The following is a 22,705-nucleotide window of genomic DNA, read 5'->3' as shown; positions in this document are numbered from 1 at the left end:
TGCTCAAAGACCTCCAAGGATGAAAAATCCACAACCATGCTAGCATCCCATTCCCCTTTGGGATAGCTCTTATCACCATCACTATCATCATCATTATTACAATTCTTATTATTAGCATCTTACTCTAACTTCTATGAAGTTCCAATTTATCATCATCATCATCAATCATTAGTTATGAAGCCAAACTCTTAATGCTGTCTTCTGGAGCCCAAAAGACAAAATCTCTTCATTCTTTCACATATCAGTCCTTCAAATCTTGGAAAGCGCCTATCATGCTCTCTCTAAATCTTCTCTCTTAGAGGATAAACAATCTCAGTTCCTTCAACCAACCTTCAAATGGCAGGAACTCAACACCTTCACTAATCTGGTCATCTCACTCTAGACAATCTCCAGCTTACCAATGTCCTTCCTAAAAGTCAGTGTCCAGAAATGAATACAGTAGGGGAAGAGAGGTAGAATTTCAGCCATAAATCATGGAATCTCAACTTCTTGAAGCATTAGAAATACAACTTTTACAAGTATATAAATATGTATACATATATTATATTTAGCATATACTTTAACATATTTAACATGTATGGGACTACCTGCCATCTAGGGGAGGGGGTGGAGGGAAGGAGGGGAAAAATCGGAACAGAAGTTTTTGCAAGGGTCAGTGTTGAAAAGTTTCCCATGCATATGTTTTGTCAATAAAAAGCTATAATGAAAAAGGAAATACAACTTTTAACAAGAAGAGGCTGCTTCTTCATTTGACGCAATCGAATAAGCATTCACTGAGCCCTGACTATGTATCAACATCAAGTTGGACACTGGGGGCACAAAAACAAAAAACTGAAATCTTGTCAGAGGATTACAATATGCTTCATTTTAAACATGTAGATCACTGAACCTATGAAGGCTAAAAGTCTCATTTTTGTCTTTGTTTATCCAGCACCAAGGACAGTGCATTACACAGAGCAGTCATTAACTGTTTATTAAATTCAATTAAGCAAACATGACTTTATATGAATGAATTTTTTTTGAATAACTGTCTCAAATGATAGGATACTCTTCAGAATGGGGGCCAGCCTGTTTTCTACACATCGGGTCAACAAGGAGAAGGATCAAAAGAAGAATATTGCAAAAAAGGGAAAGGGTACAAAGACTCTCTCAGAGTTCAAACTTTGGACCCCAACTTTAGACTCTTTTTGTTTTGTTTTGGTTTGTTTTTTGTTTTTTCTTCTTCTTCAACATTAACATATTCAACAGCCAGAGCAGAAAGACTCTGGTCACTGAAGAGAGAACTTACCTGTATAAGTCTGAGTAAAAGCTGGTTGACCTTCAGGATCATTGTTTCTTTTAGGATATACTGTGAAGTTATATAATGTGCTAGAATTGAGTCCTGTGATAGCAACATGGGTCTCACTAGAATTCTGGTCAAAGGAATGACCATCCCCAGCCACCTGTATCCTATATGTGTAACTAGACGAGTTATCACTGTTCTCCCAAGCCAGCTTCACTCCTGTGTCACTGACTTCCACAATTCTGACATTAACCACTCGACTAGAATCTGTTGAAAATGAAAACACACAAAATTAGCCACATGACCAGAAGGAACTGGGGAAAATCCATTCTTCCTCAGAGTATGTATTCCATCTAATACAACATATTCTCGTCAGGTCAATCGTCACAGAGAAATGGAAAGAGCATGAGACGTGAGGTCTGAAAACCTATGTTGCCTCAGTCAGTCTACAGAATTTATTAATTGTTTATATCTAGTGCATGTTAAACACTAGGATACAGAGAAAGGCAAAAACATGAGTTCAATTTCCAGTTCTGATGCTTACTATAGCTGTTTGGCCCTGGATAAGTTGTTTCACGTGGCTACGCTTTAATAATATAAGTTATTAATTTATGTACATAAAATGTAAAAATGGTCCAATAACTCAGACTTTGGAGACATGACACAAATAAATAAATGAGCATATATGATCCAATGATCATAGACTTGGAGCTGAAAAGGATCATGAAGTAGAATGAGTGAAACTTCTTTATTTTATGATTAAGGAAACAAAAATTAAGGTAATGACTGGGTCATAAGCTTAAGGAGTGAGACATGGATCAAAGTCTTCTGACTTGGAACAAGTTTTTATCTCCATTGTGTTCTGCTGCCACCGTGAACATTAACAACTAAAAATGCCAAGAAATACTTCCCTTCAAAGAGTGCATGCTAAAAACCATCCCATGTAGGCAGTGGAGTGGCCCAGTGACTGGAAAACCAGTCTAGAGCCAGAAAAACCTATGTTCAAACCTAGCTTTGAGAAACTTCCTAGCGGTAGCACCCTGGAAAAGTCACTTTATCTCTCTCAGTTTTTTCATCTGTAAAAGGAAATAATAATAACACCTATTTCCCAGGTGGTTGTGAGAATCAATAGTGCAGCTAGATAGCTCAGTGGATAGAGTGCTGGTGCTAGGATCAGGACCCGAGAGTTTAAATCCAATACTAAGTGTGTGATCCAGCTCAAGGCCCTTAACCCTGTTTGCCTCAACTCCTCATGTATAAAATGATCTGGAGAAGGAAATGGCAAAACACCCCAGTGTCTTTGGGAAGAAAATCCCAAATGGGGTCATGGAAAGTTGGACACACCTGAAAATAGCTCAACAACAAGAGTATGTCCCATGATTCTGTAGACCTTAAAGGGTTAAATAAATGTTATTTATTATTAATGAAAAGTAATTGAGCAGCTGTGTTAGTGAAAGACTGGAGAAAAAGGAGACAGGAAGCCAAGAGAGTTCAATTACAGGGCTATTGCAATAGTCCAAGTGGGAGCTACTAAAGGCCTTAAGTATGATGGTGGCTGTACGAGGTCAGAACTAGAGGCAGGGTGCAGATGAGAGCTCTGAATAGCAGAAACAAGAATCAAAAATTGAGTCCATGTAGGCATTTCAGAAACCTGAAATGAGTTCTGGTCCTCGTCCATACGCCTGCCTGCTTCTGTGTGAGTGATTCTAGAAGAAATAAACTTACTTGTCTTGAAGCTTCTGATCAGAGGGTCTCCTTCAGTCCCATTGGCTGCTTGAGAAAAAACAGTGATCTGGTAGGAAGTTCCCGAATTTAACCCAGTAACATGGACCCTTGTCAATTTGTTTTGGGAGATCTCTGCAGGCAACTGGGCTCTCTTTTGGAAGTTACATTCATGTGCCAATGTGTTGGGGCCAGAGTCCTCCACCGTCATGCTCGTCTCTGTGCCATTGACACCTGTTTCTAATGATACAAAAGGCCATTATCAAAAGTGGCAAAGGCTTCTTGTCTTCTCTTAGCGGGTGTAAAATTAGCATACCCCAGCTTTCCAAGGTATGCCCTGGATGTTGGCAATTGCATTTCCCCAAGCAATATCCCAATAACCATCATAGTATGGTTATGATTTTCTCTTAGTTTCACCTTCATATCAAAGAGATTATTTTTCCATCCCACGCAATTTCAAGGCTCTCAGTTTCCCATCCCTAACTCCCTTGCCATCCTGGACCAAGAAAGACCGTTTCTATACTAGTGGGTACTTAGTGGGCCAAGTATTCCATTTTTATGGTAACTATATGAACATTCACAATGCTCAATCCAAAAAGCTGTTGGGGTAATGGCATTGGGGAAATAAATTTGACCTACGGAGACCCAAAAGAGGTAAGTTACAGAATAGTTAAAGCATAAGGTTAGGAGTCTAAAAATTAAAATTCTGGCTCTACAATCTGGCCCAAGTCATTTCACTCTGCTCCATATAGTTCCTCCCTGTGAAATGAGCAGGCCAGCACTCTCCAAGTTTCTGACTTCCTGCATTTAAAGACTCTCCCAGTTCTGACCAATTCTGACCTTCTCTATTCGAAGGGCCTGTCTGGCTGACATTTTAAGCCCTCCCTCATTGACAACCTATGTCATCCCTCTCATACAGGCCCTCATCACCCATTGTGTGGATTATCACAATAGCTGCCCGCCTCAAGTTTCTCCCTATTCCAGTCCATCCTAGGATACAATAATTTTCCTAAAGGGCAGGTTTAACCATATCACCCCCCGCTACTCCATAAACCACAGTGGCTCCCCATTGCCTCCAGGATCAAGCACAAAATGTTCTGTTTGGCATCCAAAGGTAGCCCCCTGCTATCTTTCTATTCCGCTTACCCCTAACTCTTTGATCCAATGACACTGGTCTCCTTGCTGCTACATAAATTAGACTCATCTCTAAGCTCTGGGCAGGCTGTCCCCTATGCCCAGAATGATCTCCCTCCTGGATTCTTTTAAGGTCCACTAAAATCCTACCTTTTACAGGAAGCCTTTCCAATTTCAGTGCTTCCCTCTCATTTCCCATTTATTCTGTCCAGTTTGCTCTTTGCATGTGTGTGTGTGTGTATGTGTGTGTATTTGCTTTGTATATATTTTATATATATTTGCCTATTGTCTCCTTTGTTAAATTGTAAGGCCCTTGAGTGAAAGGACCATCTGTTGAATGTGCTAAGCCAGGACCAAACACAGTACCTGGCACCTAGTATGTCCTTAATAAAAGTTATTTTATTAATAACTTTAATATATTTTATATATTTATTCATTATATCATTATTATTATTAAATTAAATTATAATATAACTTATATTATATAGAATATATCATATGTTATATATTCTATAAATATAAACTATTATTAAATTAAATGTAATATTAAACATTATAACATATTTAATATATTTATTAAATATATTATGTCAAATAATATGTTTAATATAACAACTTAATAAAACTTATTATTAAAAAATAATTAATTGATGGTGTTTTCCTACATTAAATAACTAGTGTTTGGCCCCCATCCTTCCAGGGCTTGCAGTGACTTTGGGCTAACCTCTCCAGACCCTCCTTTACTTTCCCCCCTGTCTAAAAGATAAAACCATCAATCAATGAAGCTGCCACCATGAGCTAGAAGGCAAGTCTTCCCAGTCTATCTACTTTGTCAGTCAAGGGAAAGATGAAAAAGCGATCCCCACAAAATTACTCAAGAGTACCACAAACATACAGACCCACGGCCATCCCATGGGGTGTGACTCATGCATCACAGGACATATCTACCAAACCATCTCCCTGCAGATTAAGTTTGTCTGTTCTCTGCCTGATCCTCAGGGCATCGAGTAGTGCAATGGACAGAATTCTGGACTTAAAATCAAAAAAGCCTGAGTTCAAATGTTATCTCAGACAATAGGTCAGGGACTCTAGACAAGTCATTTTTCCCTCAATCTGCAAAATGGGGATAACAACAGTATCTAGCTCATATGATTTTTGTGAAGATCAAATATAATTTATTTCCTTTTTACTTTATGTATTTTATTTCATGCATTTTAAAACATTAGAATGAAATGGGATATATGAGCTGCCCAAGAGGCTCATGATACATAAAACATTACGAACTGAATTACAAGGGGGCAGCTAGGTGGCGCAGTGGATAGAGCACCAGCCCTGAATTCAGGAAGACCCGAGTTCAAATCTGGTCTCAGACACTTAACACTTCCTAGCTGTGTGACTCTGGGCAAGTCACTTAACCCCAGCCTCAAAAAAAAAAAAAAAAAAAAAAAAAAAAGAACTGAATTACAGGCTTATGGCCACCATTCAGGACTCAGAAGAACCGAGTCTGAATCTGATCTACTCATAATTATCCTAATGTTTTCTCAAAGTTGGGGTTCAAATCTATCATCATATAATTCCCAACTATGTGATGCTGGTCAAGTCACTTAACCACCATTTGCCTCAGTTTCTCCATCTGAAAATAGGGATAATAATAGCATCTACCTCCCAAAGTTGTTGCGAGGATCAAATGAGATAATATTTTTTACTTGTTTTGCAAACTTTAAAATATCATATAAATACTGTAATTGTTGTTATTACTCTTATTATTATTATTATCACCCAAAGCCTATTCTTGAACAAAGAGGTTCCTTTGTGCAAAGAGTCCCAGAAAGAGAACATCAGGGACAATGATGGCTGCCCACACAGAAACAGAGAGCTCACCTCCCACATATCCATTCTAGCAAAAACCTAAGAACAGTAACAAATACAATTAGATACAAAGAAAAATGAGATATCCCCAAGGGGAAGTTGGTTATTTAGGAGTAAATAACTTCCTCCACCCACAAAAAGTCACTTTGCCCACAAGCAAAAGGAAAGGAAACCAGAATAAGGATAGAAATTTCCCAGTATAACAAAGGATAGGCCAAAAATACCAATAGCTTACAAAGTTCTGTATCTAGAGGCAGCAATATGGAAAAAGCCCCAGCAGAGTTGGACCTTAGTTCATAGTATTTTGGACCTATGTTCACAGCAGCACACAAACTGGGACACTCCGAATCCAGAGCCTCTGAGGTCCCAAGCACTCTGTCCTAAGATACCATAGAAATCCCTGAAGACCCAGGACTCTAAGGTTTAAAGATCAAAGGCAAGATGTAAAACTTACCAACCCTCTTGTGCAAACACATCCTAGGTGATAGAGGTCAACAAAGCAACAAAGACCAAGTAGCACCAATCACTATTAAAAAAAAAATTTTTTATATAGATCCAGAGAGAAATCATTGAAAACTACTACAGACCAAACACAAATCAATGACTTCATGAGACAGAAAGAAATATTAGAACAAAATTAAAAGTTTTTTTGAGGGAAATAAAAATGCAAGATATCTACTGTCAAAAATAACTGACATGGAAACAGATCAAGGAAAAGTAATTTAAGAATTATCAGGTTCTTAAATCATAATAATTTTCTAAAAATCCAAACATAATATTTCAAGAAATCATTAATGAAAACTGACTAAATCTATTGGAATCTGAGGGTAAAGTAAAAAAAAAAGAAAGAATTTACTAATCATCTCTGTAAATAGACTCCAAAAATAAAAATCTCAAGAATGCCATAGCCAAACTCCAGAGCTCTCACTTCAAAGAAAAAGAGTTCAAGAATCAACGAGCCATAATTAGGACAACACAAGATAAGGCAGCTTCTATATGAGAGAAGATCTTGGAATATAATATAACAGAAGGCAAAATATAGAAGCTTACAACCAAAAGAATTTATACTACAAAGATGAGTATAAATCTAAGGGGGAAAGGAGACAAAGAATTGATAGTTAATGAAATAGAAGACTTTTCGAGTATTACTGATAAAATGATCAGAATAGGAATTTTGAAATAATAGGGTAAAGAGAAGGTAAAAAGAAATCTAGAAAGATAAATTTGAGCAATTGAAAAAGGCTACCTAATAATGAAGGACTAATAGTCTAGTGGGGGACCCTAAAGTTCTTCAGAATCTTAATGTCTTCTAATGATATTGAGGTAGTTTTCACTAAGAAAAATAAGATCTCCTAGAGAGGAAATAAGTTGGTTCTAGGTTAAGGATTTTAAATGGGGAGGAAGAAAGGAAGGCAAAAGAAATACACTAGAAAAGAGGAAGAAGGAAGTAAGGTGGTTCCAATAATTGGGAGAAGAATGATAGACAAAAACATGTGGGCATCAGATGAACTTTGCTCTTGTATAAAATGAACTTAAGAGATTTTAGCACACATATACCTAGTTTGGTATAGAAATATATAAAACTGGGGGCAGCTAGGTGGCTCAGTAGATAGAGCACCAGCCTTAAATTCAGGAGGACCTGAGTTTCAAATCTGGTCTCAGATGCTGTGACCCTGGGCAAGTCACTTAACCTCAGCCTCAGGGAAAAAAAAAAAATATATATATATAAAACTCAGGGACATAGTTGGGGATGAAGTGATAGGGATACGATGGAAGAAGAAGAATACGTAAAAGGAAAAAATAAAATGACAAGTAAAATAAATTTCCTGATGCTGAAGAAAATTAAAAAGAATAAAAATAGAAAGGCAAAGAACTGAGAACTAATAAGGTGCTCATTAAATGGTGAACAACTGAACAAGCTGTAATATATGAATGCACCACAAAAAATTATTTCAGAGAATCCTCATCATTATGAACTGATGCTGAGTCATTTGAGCAGGAAAACAATTCATAGTCACTGTGTCGGCCTGGTTTGTTGACTTTGCTTAACTGTAACGGGCTGGGGGAAGGTTGTCTGTTTTCAATTGGAATTGGGGTATGGGGGAGAAAGGAGACAAAGAAACAGTGATCCCAAAAAAAAAGAAAGAAAAAAAATTTTCATAGAGAATAGCAAGTTTAAAGGGAAGCACCAACAACAGATAGTTTTGAAAGTAGATATATCTTTTTTTTTTTTTTTTTTTTTTTAAGCAATGGTATGGTACCAAAATTCATGGTACAATAAATACCCTTATCTACTCCGGTCTTCATGTGGAAATGCTTATTTGCTTATTTAGTGTTGAGCTCAGCATAAAAAAATATTTTTTTTTTAATTTTTAATTGGGTTGAAAACATGTAGCAATCTGGTTACTGCTGACCCTCGTGAGCAAACTTTTTACCCTTTAAATTCCAAACTACACCCGGCATGTTCTCCTTAATCTCTACCTCCAGATCGCTGGGGAACAAGGGTTTTCTCCATCACCAGAGCTTTACATGGCATTCAGTACTATGCGTTACCTATAGTTGGGTCTTCTGCCACAACCAGTCTTGGAAGTTCACGAGGGCAGGGCCATGTCGTACCCTAACTTCACATCCCCCCTCGGGGCCGAGCACAAGGACCCGTGCAGAGCGGACCCCTAGTATTTCCTAAATTAGATTTCAGTTCCCTGACATTAGCATCATGCAAAAGCATGGCCCCAAGGACACTGTGCAAGACAGAGGTCGGGATTTCAGAGAGTAAGCAAGCAGTTATGTCTTGGTAAATTGATCCCCAAATCACTGTGTTGTTCTTCATTGAATTTTTCTCACTACCACTATCATCATCCTCCCTTCCTCAAATCCCCCCTCCTCCCTCAGTTTCACCTGAGAGGAACAGATTCGGCAAGAGAAAACAGGAAAACCAATTCCATGCTCACCTGGCCTGCTTTGGGTGGCGTTGGGGTCTCCTTGGGCCTGACAAGGTTCTGAAAGAAACGCAGTGAACTGGTACAGGAAACCTGGCTCAAGGTTTGAAATATTAAGTAGCACCTGGGAGGATGAATTAGTCTTATCTTCAAAAAGCAAACGGGCTGCCACAGTGCCACTGTCTGAGTGCCAGCTTAAGGTAGCCGCAGCTAGGCCCACATCTGTGACCTGGAGGTCAGACACTGGATTTGGTTCTGTTTGGAAAAGAACAGGAAAGGGAGAGAGAGGAAAAGAAAGGAGGGAGAGGGAGGAAGGGAGAGAGGGTGAGAGAGGGCAAGAGAGAGAGAGAGAGAGAGAGAGAGAGAGAGAGAGAGAGAACAATCAATTTTAATTCATCAACCAAAGGGGCACCATATTGAATGCATGGGATAGAATTTGTGATTTTAGTGATATAAAGCAAAGCTTCTTAAACTGTGAGTCATGACCCCATGTGGGGTCACATAACTGAATATGGGGGTCATGAAATTATGATTTATTATCAATAAACATTTGATCTGTATACCTATTTCATATACCTATGTACCCAGGGTCACATAAAAATTCTTGGACAAACAGGAATGGTGAATGGGAAAAGTTTAAGAAGCCCTGACAGAGAGAACTCTTTGGATCAGGAAACCACCCAGACTAACGCAGCTCAGCACTTTCTCTACCACCTAAAACCTTAGGGAGACCTCTGAGCTGAGAGGCAAGTGAACTAACCAGAGGCAGAACCTGAATCCACATTTTCCTGACTCTGAAGCCAGTTCTCTTAACCACTCTCCCACAACACCTCTCTCTGTCTGTCTCTCTCTCTTTCTCTTGCGTTCTCTCTCATGCTCGCTCTCTCCCCCTCGCCCCTTTCCTCCTCTCCCCCTTTTTCCCTCTCCTTCTGCCTCTCCCTCTCCTTCTCCCTCTTCCTATCCCTCTTCATCTCTCTCTTGTTTCTGTCTCTCCCTCTGTCTCTATCTCTCACTCTCTCTCTCTCTCCCTGTCTCTGTGTCTCTGTTTCTCTCTGTCTGTCTGTCTCTCTCTCTCTCTCTCTGTCTCTGTCTCTCTCTCTCTCTCCTTTCCCTCCCTTCTCTTTCTCCCCCTAAAATACACAAATATATTCCTCCACGGGGAACTTAAAGCCTTCCAATCCCTCTACAAGACACCAAGCCATGTAGCCTGGGCCAGGCCGTGCCAGGAGCATGAGGGTTACTTCTAGGGGCGCGTTTTAAGGAGAACAGGGACAAGCTGGAAGACAGCCAGAGGAAGGCAACCGGCGTGTCAGGAGACCTCAGATCTGACAGGGAAAGACTGTTGTTGACATGAGGGGGAGGGGGGGATAATTAGCCCAGAGAACAGACGGTTCATACAGGGACAGAGTGGCTACTTGTGGCCACGAGGTGAGACTTGCTCTATTTAGGAAAGAAACAGCAGAAAGACCAATTTCTGTCTGACATTTAAACCCATGCACACACACGAGCTCTCACACACACACACACACACACACACACACACACACACACACAGCTTCCTACTAGTCCCTGTCCAAAAGTGGGCAGGGAAAAATGGCAGAGATTAAAGACAACTCTCCTCTTTCTATCCCAGCAAGTCTTCTCTCCTCTAAACTAAATGGCCTCACTTCCTTCAGCTGATCCTGCAAGTAAATACGAAAGATATTTTGTAGGCAATAATTGCCAGAATGCTATCAAGTTTCTGATTAAGTCTCTATTTCCAAGTCCAAGACACACTCTCACTCACTCTCTGTCTTTGTCTCTCTCTCACACACACTCCCAGGCATTAAAATACACAAATATATGACTGTGTCTTTTCATTATCATAAGAGAGGGCTCATTCACTAGAGAAAACCAGGACATTTCAAGAAACAACGAGGATATAAATATGAAAAACATCAGGAAAACTTTAAAAATAAAAATGAAAACCATATCCTGACAAACTACTTAATGAATCCTCAGTGGAGGGTTTATGGGAAGGAAGGGAGAAGGATGACCTCGGATGAGACTGCAATCTCCTCAGGCAGAGGGACTGGCCCACACTGGCAAAAACCCATTCCTCCTTAGCAGAACCACGGCCCGGGCATCTTTGAGATGGCCTATTGTAGAGAGAATGGAGGACGAGGTGTCCCCACCCCATAGATGGAGGAATAATTACAGCCTGGCAAACTTCGAGGTGCCAAATCCACCCAGCAATACAATGGGCTTTCTTATTCCCTCTTCCAGGGTCTGAGGGCTCCTATCCTTGATTTCCCCAGCCCCGATTCCATCCCTGCTTGCACCCAGCCCACCTCCAATGCCTCCTATTTTAGGTCTGAGGCCTTTCTTTGTATGAATTACAACAAGCCTAATTAAGGCCCAGTGCTTTTAGCATGACCACCCTAAGCTCTGTGAAAGCCTCCTTCAGTCACTCGGGGCTGGAAGGGGCTGGCACAGAGAGGGAGCTCTCCCCATCCCAACAGTCTGAGAACTCAATCACCCAGCTGTTTCAGTGTTTTCAATTCCAATAAACCCAGTCCACTTCTTTTTTTCCCAGACTTGATCAGAAATCCCATTATCACTCAGCCAATATGAATCGAGGGGTCCCGTGGCCCAAGGCTTCCATTCCCATTCACAGAGGGATTAATTATTGCTCAGGGAACACTGACATACTTGTCACAACAGTCACAACTTTTGGGAGTCCTCGAGTCCCATCTTCTAGTTCTGGGGCGATTGAGAACTCATAATAAGTGCCAGCTGCTAAGTCTGTGATTGTAACGCTCAGAGACCGGCTCTCGATTTCCTTCGCTTCAGATGCCTGCTGGTACTGTACAATGTATTTGTACTGAGAAGCAGCTCGGTCCATCTTCCAGGTCAGGGTCACCTCGGTTGTACCCACGCCGATAACTTCAATGTCAAATACAGGCTTAGGTTCTGTTTAAATTTTTTAAGAAAAAAAAAAAAAAAAAAAAAAAAAAGATTATAGTAAATAATAAAACAGAAGAACAAAAGCATGCTCCATATTTAGAAGCCTGCAAAGTATTTCTCCCATCACAAAGTAAGGTTTATTTCTTTACTTTGGCCACAAGAACAAAAGGATTAATAAAAAGCCTGGTCTAGAATTCAATTGGATTCCATTTAATTCAATAAGCATTTACAAAACACCTACTATGTGTTGTGCACCAGGGCTGTAAAGGCAAAAATGAAAATGGCTCCTGAGTTCAAGAAGCTTCCTCTGGCAAAAAAAAAAAAAAAAAACAAGGTCTTCACAGACAAATAAACATTATTCCAAACAAAGATCATTGAATCATGGGTCTAGCACTGGATAGGACCGTCAGACACCATCTAGTCCAACCTTTTCATTTTACAAATGAGGAAATTAAGTTAAGAAGTTAGGAAGTCAGTTGATCAATGATGGACAGAAATAACTGCATCCAGAGAAGGAACACTGGGAAGTGAATGTAAATTGTTAGCACTACTGTCTATCTACCCAGGTTACTTATACCTTCGGAAGCTAATACTTAATGTGCAACAAGAAAATGGTATTTACATACATATATTGTATCTAGGTTATACTGTAACACATGTAAAATGTATGGGATTGCCTGTCATCAAGGGGAGGGAGTAGAGGGAGGGAGGGGAAAATTTAGAAAAATGAATACAAGGGATAATGTTATAAAAAAATTACTCATGCATATATACTGTCAAAAAAATTTATAATTATAAAATAAAAATAAAAAAATTCTAACAAAAAAAAAAAAAAAAGAAGTTAGGAAGTGACATGGCCAAGTTAATATGGGAGGATTTAAACCCATGTCCTCAGATCTAGAGCCAGCGCTACTTTCTCCTGTAACACATATAATTAGAAAGTAATCTTCAGTGTCTTCCTAGTATCTGTCCATCGAGTAAAGTCCCAGTTCCTCTGCTTGACATTCAAGGCTCCCCACAATCCAGCCATTCCCTCCATTTTACAGTCTTGTAAATGTGTTCCAAGAAGCCACAGCCACCATCTCCTCATCCTCTGCCTTCCAGGTCTCTAAAGGGTCCATGTATGGTCTCTGTGATAGAAACCTGTCCATCCCTCCTATCTCCCTAACAGTCTGGAAGCTTCACGAGGGCAGGGGCTGTCCTCCGTTGACCTTTTTCTTCCCCCAGACACCACCTCGTGCTAGCACAAGGCTCTGGACACAGCTGGCTCTTACTAATTGTCCATGTGAACAAGATGGCAAATCCCACGAGAACTTCTATAGCTGGAGCTGAGATCAGGGCTTGAAACCAAGTTTCGTGTCTGCTTTCACCCCCACACTCCGCTGGATGAGGGGAGCAGCCTTCTACCTAAAGAAGCACCAGCGGGACCTTTGCCCGCAAAAGATCTGATGTCACTTACTTGTTGACCACTGTCTGCAGCAGGTACTGGTGCCATTCTTCAACTCAATCTCGTACGTCTCCCCGGGGCTCAGTCCCCCAATTGTCTTGTTCCCTCCATTCTCTGACTGGATGCTCCAAGACACATATCTCCCTCCACTGGTCACGTTGCTGATGGACAAGTTTTCTGATAAATTAATCAAGTCAATTTCAGTGGTTGTGGAATTTAAAGTCATCGGATCACATCGACCGCCTATAGGAAACAAGATCCAAAAATAGGGTCTCAGTTGTCATAGCCTTGGAAATTGGACATCATCGATTATCATAGGATGATAAACCAAGAATGTCAGAGGTCATCTGGTCCAGTCCCTTCAAATGAGGAAACCAGACCCACAGAGACCGGGTCCTGAGAAGTCGAACTGGACTTTGAATTTTTGTTCTCCAAACCCAAACCCAAACTTCTTTCTATCACATGGCACTGCCTTCCAGGCAGACAAGCTTCTCAGTAGGGAAGATTTCATTGATAGTGAAGCAAGATAAAATGGTGGGAACAGTCCTGGATTCAAATTCTACCTTTGCTGGTTCCCAAATGTTACAACTCAGGGAAAGTCATTTATCCTTTCTTTAAGTCTCAGTTTCCAGATCTGTAACTTGAAAAATTAGAAGACTTACCTTATTGGATCAAATAAAACAATAAATTATTATTCTCCTTTCTATAAAGTTTTAATCACAAAGCACTCACCTCAGAATAACGCTATGAAGTAGACATATTTGTCCCCATTTTATAGATTAGGAATACTGAAACTCAAAAAAGGTTCTAAAACCTCACAATCAGTACATGTAAGAGCTGGAATTCATGCCCATGTCCCATAATTCCAAATTCCAAATTCTCCCCACTGTAGATTGCATGCTAATATACAAAGCAGTTTATAAGCAAGCAATTAAAAGTATCACCTATTGAATAAATTTGAGCTAGCTACGGCTAGGCCCCAATGTGGTCTGACAGAGAACGTTCCTCTCTAAGCAAAAAATGATTGGGAAAAAATTGAACAAATTGGGAAACATAAATATAGTCAGAATATGGCAAAATGAAGAATTTAAAGAGATTCAGGAAAGATTGCCTAAATCGACATAGAGCAAAAAGGGCAGAAACAAGAGGATGGTGTTACCGAGAACCACCATAATGAAGAGGGAAATAGAGGCCTGAGCAGCATACAATCAGCTTACCTCTCAGCATGGAAGTGGCCAGACCCCAGGTGCAAATAAAGCCTTCATTTTCTGACATGGCCAGTGTATTGATTTGTTTACTGAAACACCTATCTACGTTCCCAAGAAACATTCTACGCAGGCTGAGAGAAATGACGGCAGCATTTTTTAAAATCATCAATAAGAATTTTTTTTTAAATCCTTATCAGCTGATTTTAAATGTCCCCCCTTCCCCACATCACACACTCCAGCCTTTTTAACCTCACTCCTACATACATCCCATTACTTTCTAACTGCTTTGTTCTTTGGGTGTACAGAGCTGCTTCTGATCCCAGGGATTCTTTGGTTTATTTGCCAATCAGATTAATGAAGAAAGAAACCGCCCAGAAATTCTAAGTGTTTATACATGGACTACTGTAATTACAAAAGTCCATTTGATGAACTATGGCTCCCTGACCCTGAAAGGAAGTCCAAGCTAAAGCAAAATCTGGATTTTACTGGCTTCTCAACATGGGAAGGGAGGAAGGGAGGAAGAAAGGGAGGGAGAAAGAGAGGGGAAAAGGGAAAAAGGAAGGAAAAAAAAGACGGGAAGGAAGAAAGGAAGGAAGGAAAGAAGGAAAAAAGGAGTGAAGGAAGGAAGGTAAGAAGAAAGGAGGGAGGGAGGGAGAAAGGGAAGAAGGAAGGAAAAAAGAAGGAAAGGAGGAAAGAAGGGAGGGAGCAAGGAAGGAAGAAGGAGGGAAGGAAGAAGTGAAGGAAGGAGGGAAAGAAAGAGGGAGGGAAGAAGGAAGAAAAAAAGGAAAGGAGGGAGGGAATAAGGAAAAAAGGAGAGAAGGAGGGAAGAGGAAGTGAAGGAAGGAAGGAAAGAATGAGGGACGGAAGGAATGAGAGACAGAAGGAAGGAGGGAGAAAAGAAGAGAGAAAGGGAATAAGGTAAGGAAAAAAAAAGGAAAGGAGGAAAGGAAGGAAGAAGAGAGAAAAAGAAGGAAAGATCATCAGCCAAAATGTCTGAAGGCTTGGTGATCTTGAGTGACCATGCATTCCCCTGCATCTCCATTAGAGGTCAGTAGAAAATAGACAGCATATTTACAAAGAAATCCATGATACTTACAGCCACCTGCAACAGCAATCTGTAACAGAAAAAGAAAAAAAGGAAATCAGTGGACCCATTGGGCTACAGAAAATGCAAACCAGAAAAAAAAAAAAAAACAGTTGATAATTTCACAGCTGGGGAGACGGGAGGGGTGGGGTGTCCAAGCTGGACCGTTGCTCAGAAATCCATCCCAAAGCACGGGCAGCAAGAATAGGAGCATTTGGCCAGTGGATCGTAGTACTCAGAGAGGCAATGTGTTTGAGCAGAAAAAGAGCCGGCTCTGAAGTCAGAGCCTGGATTCAAATCCCAGCTCGGCCACTGTATGATCTTGGAAAAGTCACTCTTCTCTCCGGTTCTATTTACTCATCTGCAAAATGAGGAGGGTGAACTAGAGCATGGCTCCGTCTCCTTCTGACTCCAGACCTGTGAGCCCATGACCCCTGGTGGTTCCCATTTTAGCGGCCCAACAAAGTCCTGCCACAAATTCTTTCATGACCCCCTAAAGAGCAAAAACACGCAGAACTGCCGAGTAGTGGGTTAAATTGTCCCAGAGATCTCGTGGTGCTTTTTGTGTTGTTATTGTTGTTCTTAAAAGGGGGTTAAGGGGAAAAAACATGGGGAGTCTCCTGAATTCATTCTTCAGTAACCCAATCAAACCCTTTCATTTTATGAGCCAAGGTCGAGAGGAGAAGTCACACAGCCCATGGCTTCCCTGCTGCCCTCCTCCCTGGAGCCCCGTCACTACCAGGGCAGAGAAAGCCTTTGGATTTCCTTCTGAAACATTAGCCGATGGACACAGGAGGCAGGGCGAACAGGTAGAAGAACTCTATGAAACCACTTCCCCTAATCCTCACCATTTCCAAATTCACAGAGCGGTGTGTAAAAGAGAATAAATCCCCCCCCTTTTTAAATCTTTGAGGGGACAGAGCTGTAGCTGTCCTCAGGAGGGTCTGAGTTCAAGTCCCACTGATCAAGGGTGACTGAATGACAAGAGCAAATAGCATGACCTTTCAATGCTTTGGGGCCATGGCAAATTCAAAAAGAAAGCCCAAAAAGATCCCAGTGCCAGGCTAATTGACTTAGAAAACCGCAATTTTTAAAATTTTTATTTATTTTGCTAAACATTTCCCAATTGCATTTTAATCTGGTCCAGGCCTCCCTCATTACAGGCCCTAAAAGGGGTTTCCAGACGAGAGCTAAGAGGCTGAGGAGCAGAGAAGGTTCTGGCTAGCACAGGTCAGACCCTAAGCCTTTACATCCATCCTCCATTCACATACTCAAGTAGATCTCGTCTCATTCTCTCAAGAATCCCCTCCCATAACCCACACAGCAATCCACCCGTGGGATTCTTCTCCCGAAGGGTCCCAGCAGGGGCCTAACCTACCCACTGTCCCAGAGGCCTCCCCGTTCTCTCCTGACTCACTCTTGCCACCTAACTGAACCATCTTTTCTTCTCATCCTCCATCCCAAATCCCGATTCCCAGTGTAACAACTGACCGCGTCACTTACTTAGGTCAAAAAGTTCGCCATGTTCCCCCTGCCCTCTCCTTCTCACCTCCATCTCTTAGAATATTCAACGCCAAGTGCAGAGGCCACGTCCCACTGGAGGCCCGGCCTCATCCCAACTTGGTTAACATTCTGTATCTCCTTCCTATTTATTCCATGTCTATCATATATCCCAAGCTACATATGTTACCGTTTTGTCTCCCTGTATTACTTCCTTGAAAGCAGGAACAGTTGGACGGTTTTGATTTCATCTCTGAACGTACAATACCTAGCCCAGGGCCCGGCCACAATAGCCATTCAATGACTATTGAATTGAACTGAAATTGAAATTATAATATTTAACTTCTCTTCCACTGAGGAAAGACTCGGAAGTGCCTCATTTCCTTCCTCCTATCAGCAGATGGCAGCAATTGATGCTTTTAAAAATCAGTGACATGAAAGCAGGAATTGGAGCATTTTGTCGCCACCCGGAACTTGGAAATCAGCTGAAACATGAGAACCTTGAACCCCGAAGAGGTCAAATCACTTGCCTAAGGTCACCCGGCCAGTTTGTGGAATCGATGAGAGCAGAACCAGAGGCTGGTGAAGTCTATGGGCCCCTTCTCAGAAACAAGTTTTTAAAAGCCTAAAATACATAGGCTTCCATAATTTCAATATAATTATAAATTGTTAAAATATGATTAAGAGAAAGTTCACAGGCCTCGGGTTAAGAATCTCTGGCCTAAAGGGTCCCTAAAGAGATGACAAAAATGTGTTCAAAGCTTTAGAAAAAAACTGACATCAAACCTCCACAAAGCGGTCAAATGAAGACCCGACTTCCCTATATTAAGCCAGGAGCAGAGGGCGAAAGCAAATCTATATGGGGGAGCGCTTTAAAAAAAAAAAAACCAAGTGTTCTCACATTGCATCCAAATGTGACAAAGCAGAAGAAGAAGTTGGCTGAAGAGCTTCCCAGTAGCACTTCCTGTAGGGATGGTCTCACTCACTTCCCTTTTGGAGGGGGCCCAGAGAGCCTCTGTGGGCTACGAACACAGAAGGAGCCCTCACCCGCACTCCCCCAGAAAATCCTCACACTCCCGGCACTTTTTGACGGCCAAGGCACACCAGTTTGGGAAGTTCTGAGGGGGAGAGAAGGCAGCGGCCGCCAGGACGGTCCCCACCTCAGCACGGCCCACCTACCAACGCTCATTTGTAAGCAGCTGCTTATGTTACATGGTTAGAACAGGGCCGGCACCTCAAGAACCTGCTGGTCCAACTCCCGCCTGAGCAGAAATCCCTTCTGTCATCCCTTCACAGGGGTTCTCGGGCCTTTGATTCAATTCCTCCAGAGAAAGGGAACAGACATGGCGGCCTCCCTCTCACCCCACCACCCCATTCCACTTTGGGGGGCTTGCTGGTAAGAAGCATCTCCCTTCCCCCATTCAAAATCTGCTTCTTGGGGGCGTCTCCCCAGCGGGCCAAGTTCTTCCCTCTGAGGTCCAGCAAAAAGAAGTCTGGGCCGAACTCCAGGGTACAGCCTTTCAAATGCTTCCGGACGGCTCACTCCCCTTCCAAGTATCCTCTTCTGCAGGAAACTCAAAATAGCCCCAGTCCCTTCAGCCAGTCTTCACATGGCATGGACCCAAGGCCTCCCGGGCACTCCAAGTGCTCGATGCCCTTCCCAAAGTGTGGTACCCAGAACTAAACACAACTCTTCCAACGCGGTCCAGCCAGGGCCAAGGACGGCAGGACCATCTCCTCTTGTAGCCTTACATTTGTCTTAACAAGCCCCCAAATCACATTTACTTTCTTGCCAGCCATATCACCTCGTTGCCTCTTCTTGGGCTTGCAATCCACTGACACCCTCAGATCTTTTTCAGAAAAAAAACAAAACTGCTAGAGCAGAATGGACCAGAATGAACGGTACTATTCATTACCTCCCAAAAGCCACCATTTCTTAGATACAGTTTACAAGGATGCACCTCGGAACCTCATTCTCCACCATCCAATCTGACTACTTATGCAAATGAAGAAACAAAGGGGGGCCGATAGAACCCAGTGGGGAGGGAAAGGGTTGAGGGTTTTCCCTTTACTCTGACAGTAGCCCATAGTGCCCAGCCACAGCGGGGACATTGAGAGGACAAAGTCTGGCCATTGACAGAGTCCAACTCGACAAAATCTGTGGGCCGTGGGGCCCCCGCCCTTCTATTTCAGGAGAACAGACGCCCCCTTTGTCTGCCCCTGCAAGCTGGGGGGCTCGTCCTCCTTCCCGACACTGGACGCTTTTCTTCTTCTTTTCCTCCTAAAATCCTCGGGACACCCGAGGCTGACGGCACTGGGCAGCTTCTCCGGTGGGAGTATCAGGGAGGCCCTCCCCGGAACGGAGACTAAGGAGGGCAGGGGGAAGAGCCCAGCTGCTCAACGGTTGGGTCGGCCATTTAATTACCATCTCTCGTGATGTCACATGGAGACAAATGATACCTGCAGGGCCTGCGTCTAGGCCTTGTGGTCAAGACTCAGTGGGATCATTGAAGGCATCGGTCCTTTATTTATCTGAACAATAAGGGGGTTACACAAGAAAGCTAGCGAAGGTCCCGTACAGCGGGACCCTGGGATGTGCCCTAAACCACTCTGGAAAATAATGCCCAATGTAAACATCAGCTGCTTATTATTTTTAGTCGCCATCTCTCCCCTGACCGTGACTCATTACACACAGACACACACGTTCCGACAGCAAAAAACCACAAATGCACAAAATGCAGTGATCCAGGGGCATTCAGAGAGAAAAAGAAGTGCAACAAGCATGTATTAAAGTGCCTACTATGTGCCAAAAACACAACAAACTCCACACAATCACCGTTCTCCAGGGACATCCATCCTACAAGGAGAGAGTGGTCCATTCTGGACACTGGATTCTTTTCTTTTCCGGACCTGGGTCATGTAAACTTCCCCAGCTTTAGGGCTGCCCGCCACCTTTTCTATAAACTAAATGAACAACTCCACTTAGAGAACGAGTGAATTCCCTTCCCTGTCCACATAATCAAGAGGGGAGTGAGATGATGTAAAGGAAAGAATGATCAGCTGGAAATCTGGGTTCAAGTCCTGCCTCCAACATTTAAGTATGTTGCTTAGAGCAAATCACAAACAGTAGGACTCAGTTTCCACCTCTATAAAATGGGGATAAAAATATATTTGTGTCACAGGCTGCATAGGAATTACCCGAGGCCACGTTTGGACTCAGGCCCTCTTAACTCTAGGTCCACCCTAGTTGCCCCCAGAGCCAAACAGAGCAAGTCTCTGCTGTCTTTCCACATGCCTGCCCCACAAATACTTGAAAATAGCTCCCTCCCCCATCACGTGTGTCACTCTAGTCTATAAAAGAACTGAAAGTTCCCAGAATTCAGAATTTGCCTTTTCTATCCTCAGCTGTTGAATCCAAAGGCAGGACCAATGAAAGCCTCCCGGCTGAGTCTAGAGGCTCCTGAGCCCTAATCCATCTTGTGCGGAGCCGCAGTCAAAACCACCTTCATAAGAGACAGATAAGTGACTCCACAGTCGGGTTCCAATCTATTGTCCAGCCTTAGTTTGTACTATTTCTTTCCCTTCACATAACTCCACATTTTAATCGATCGATACAACGAGCATTTATGACGCATGTGCCGTATCCGGCACTGTACTAGGCATGGGGGACTCAAAGACCAAAAAATTAAAGTGTCTGCCTTCAGGGAGACTAACAATAGACTATTATTAGACTAATTATTAGACTAACAATAGACTAAGAGACTAATTAATAGACTAATAATAATAGATGTTCTATATAATACAGAGCCAGGAAAACTAGATATCCATGACCAGATTACAAGATTTACAACTGGATAGGACTCAAGAGCCCCTTCTGCCCACCTACGTCACACAGGTCATAAGCATTCGAAGTGGGACTTCAACAGGGGTCCTCTGGTCTTCCAGCCAGGGGCCTTCCCATTGCCAGCCACCCTCACCTTACAGATGCTCCTTCCTCCCCTCGCTGCCTTCCTTGCAGACTAATCCTCCTGCCTGGGACACACTTTCTAATCTCTGCTCACAGGAATCCCGTTGTCTACATCCAGCTCGGGTACCACCTCCTCCCAGAAGACTGCCTTGATTAGACCTGGTTGAAAAGACTCGACCTCCTCCAACATTTGCAGACTGGCTGTTACTCATCTAAACATAGACTCACATGGTTAGATTGTAAACTCTTTGAGGGCAGGAGCTGCAAACCCCACTCTTCTCCCTCTTCCTCTCTCTCCCCTCCATCTCTGCTTCTCTCTGTCCATCTCTGTCTCTCCTCCCTCCCTCCCTCCCTCCCTCCTTCCATCTATTTTCCTCTTCCTTTCCCTCTCCCTCTCTGTGTCTCTCTCCTCCCACCACACTTTTCCTCTCCCACTCCCTCCTTCCTCCCCCTCTTACCAGAATCTTAATAAATATGCCCTGAATGAAGACCAATTATTAATTATTAATTCTCAAACCCCAAAGGAAGCCTGGAAACCCACAGCCTCCCGCCCGTCAAAGCTGCCGGGTCTGCAGGTGAATCACCCGGCGCAGTTCAGCTATTAACGAGGAGCAGGATTGCAGCTTTTTCTGGCTGAATGTTCAGGTTTTGGGGATGGCTAATAAGTGACGGAAGAACAGAACGGGTGACAGACAATAGGCCCTTTATATCTCTAAAGCAAAGCCCCCACACAGTGTGGCAGGCGGTATTTTTATCCACTGATGTAATTTTTTTTTAATATGCAGAGCTACGAGTCATGTTCTTAATCCAACACTTTCGGGGCTAAGGAATAAGCACATTTTCACTTTCCAAGTCCAAGGCCGCTTCCTGCCGCTGTCATCCTCATCCCAATCTCCCTGGTGCAAACGCTGTCAGCAGAGATAGAGGGGACACTGGGGGAGGGGGGAGTAGCCACACAGCCCAGGAGAAAGAGCCTCATCCTGTGTGGTGTTTGTCAAGTTCAGACAAAAAAAGAAGAGGGAGGAGGGAGGAAAGAGGGAGGAGGAAGAAGGAGGAGGGGGAAAAGGAAGAGGAGAAAGAAGAGGAAAGAAGAAAAGAAGAGGAAGAAAAGGAGGAGGAGGAGGAGAAGAAGGAGGAAGAGGAGGAAGAGGAGGAAGAGGAGGAGGAGGAGGAGGAGGAGGAGGAGGAGGAGGAGGAGGAGGAGGAGGAGGAGGAGGAGGAGGAGGAGGAGGAGGAGGAGGAGGAGGAGGAGGAGGAGGAGGAGGAGAAGGAGGAGGAGGAGAAAATAGGCAAAAACACAACCCAGTCCTGGAATTCAGAAGGCCTAAGGCTTTATATGAGCTGGGTGCCCCTGAGCTAGTCCTTGCCCATCCCCAGAGATGGTTAACATTTCTGAGAGGAAGGGGTGCCTTTCCAAGGCTTCACACCCTCCCCACTCTGACAGTCTCCAACTCTTTGGCTATTACACCTCCTACCACAAAAACAGAACTGGCCGTTGGCAGCTGGCAACATCAGGAAAAGCAAACCAAATTTGGAGACTTGACCTTTTTCTCACACAAGAGAAAAGCAGACAGAAAGGGGAAAAGGCACCTGGGCCGCTACTGTCC

The 22,705-nt window shown here is 42.9% G+C and overlaps 1 protein-coding gene across 1 annotated transcript in view; it reads right to left on the bottom strand.

Annotated features, from left to right (window-relative positions):
• Positions 1-22,705, bottom strand: part of PTPRJ (protein tyrosine phosphatase receptor type J) — a 152,119-nt gene that overhangs the window by 23,674 nt on the left and 105,740 nt on the right. Inside the window, exons 2-7 of the mRNA XM_074274581.1 lie at positions 15,644-15,662; positions 13,352-13,582; positions 11,638-11,898; positions 8,959-9,201; positions 3,008-3,244; positions 1,289-1,549 (exon numbers count right to left, since the gene is read on the bottom strand). Of these exons, the coding sequence (XP_074130682.1) occupies positions 1,289-1,549; positions 3,008-3,244; positions 8,959-9,201; positions 11,638-11,898; positions 13,352-13,582; positions 15,644-15,662 (1,252 nt within the window). The remainder of the gene's footprint in view (positions 1-1,288; positions 1,550-3,007; positions 3,245-8,958; positions 9,202-11,637; positions 11,899-13,351; positions 13,583-15,643; positions 15,663-22,705) is intronic.

The sequence above is a fragment of the Sminthopsis crassicaudata genome, chromosome 6, assembly GCF_048593235.1.
Source record: "Sminthopsis crassicaudata isolate SCR6 chromosome 6, ASM4859323v1, whole genome shotgun sequence".
Lineage (NCBI taxonomy): Eukaryota > Metazoa > Chordata > Mammalia > Dasyuromorphia > Dasyuridae > Sminthopsis > Sminthopsis crassicaudata.
Note: the sequence above shows the minus strand (reverse complement) of the source record. Positions and strands in the feature narration are given on the sequence as shown.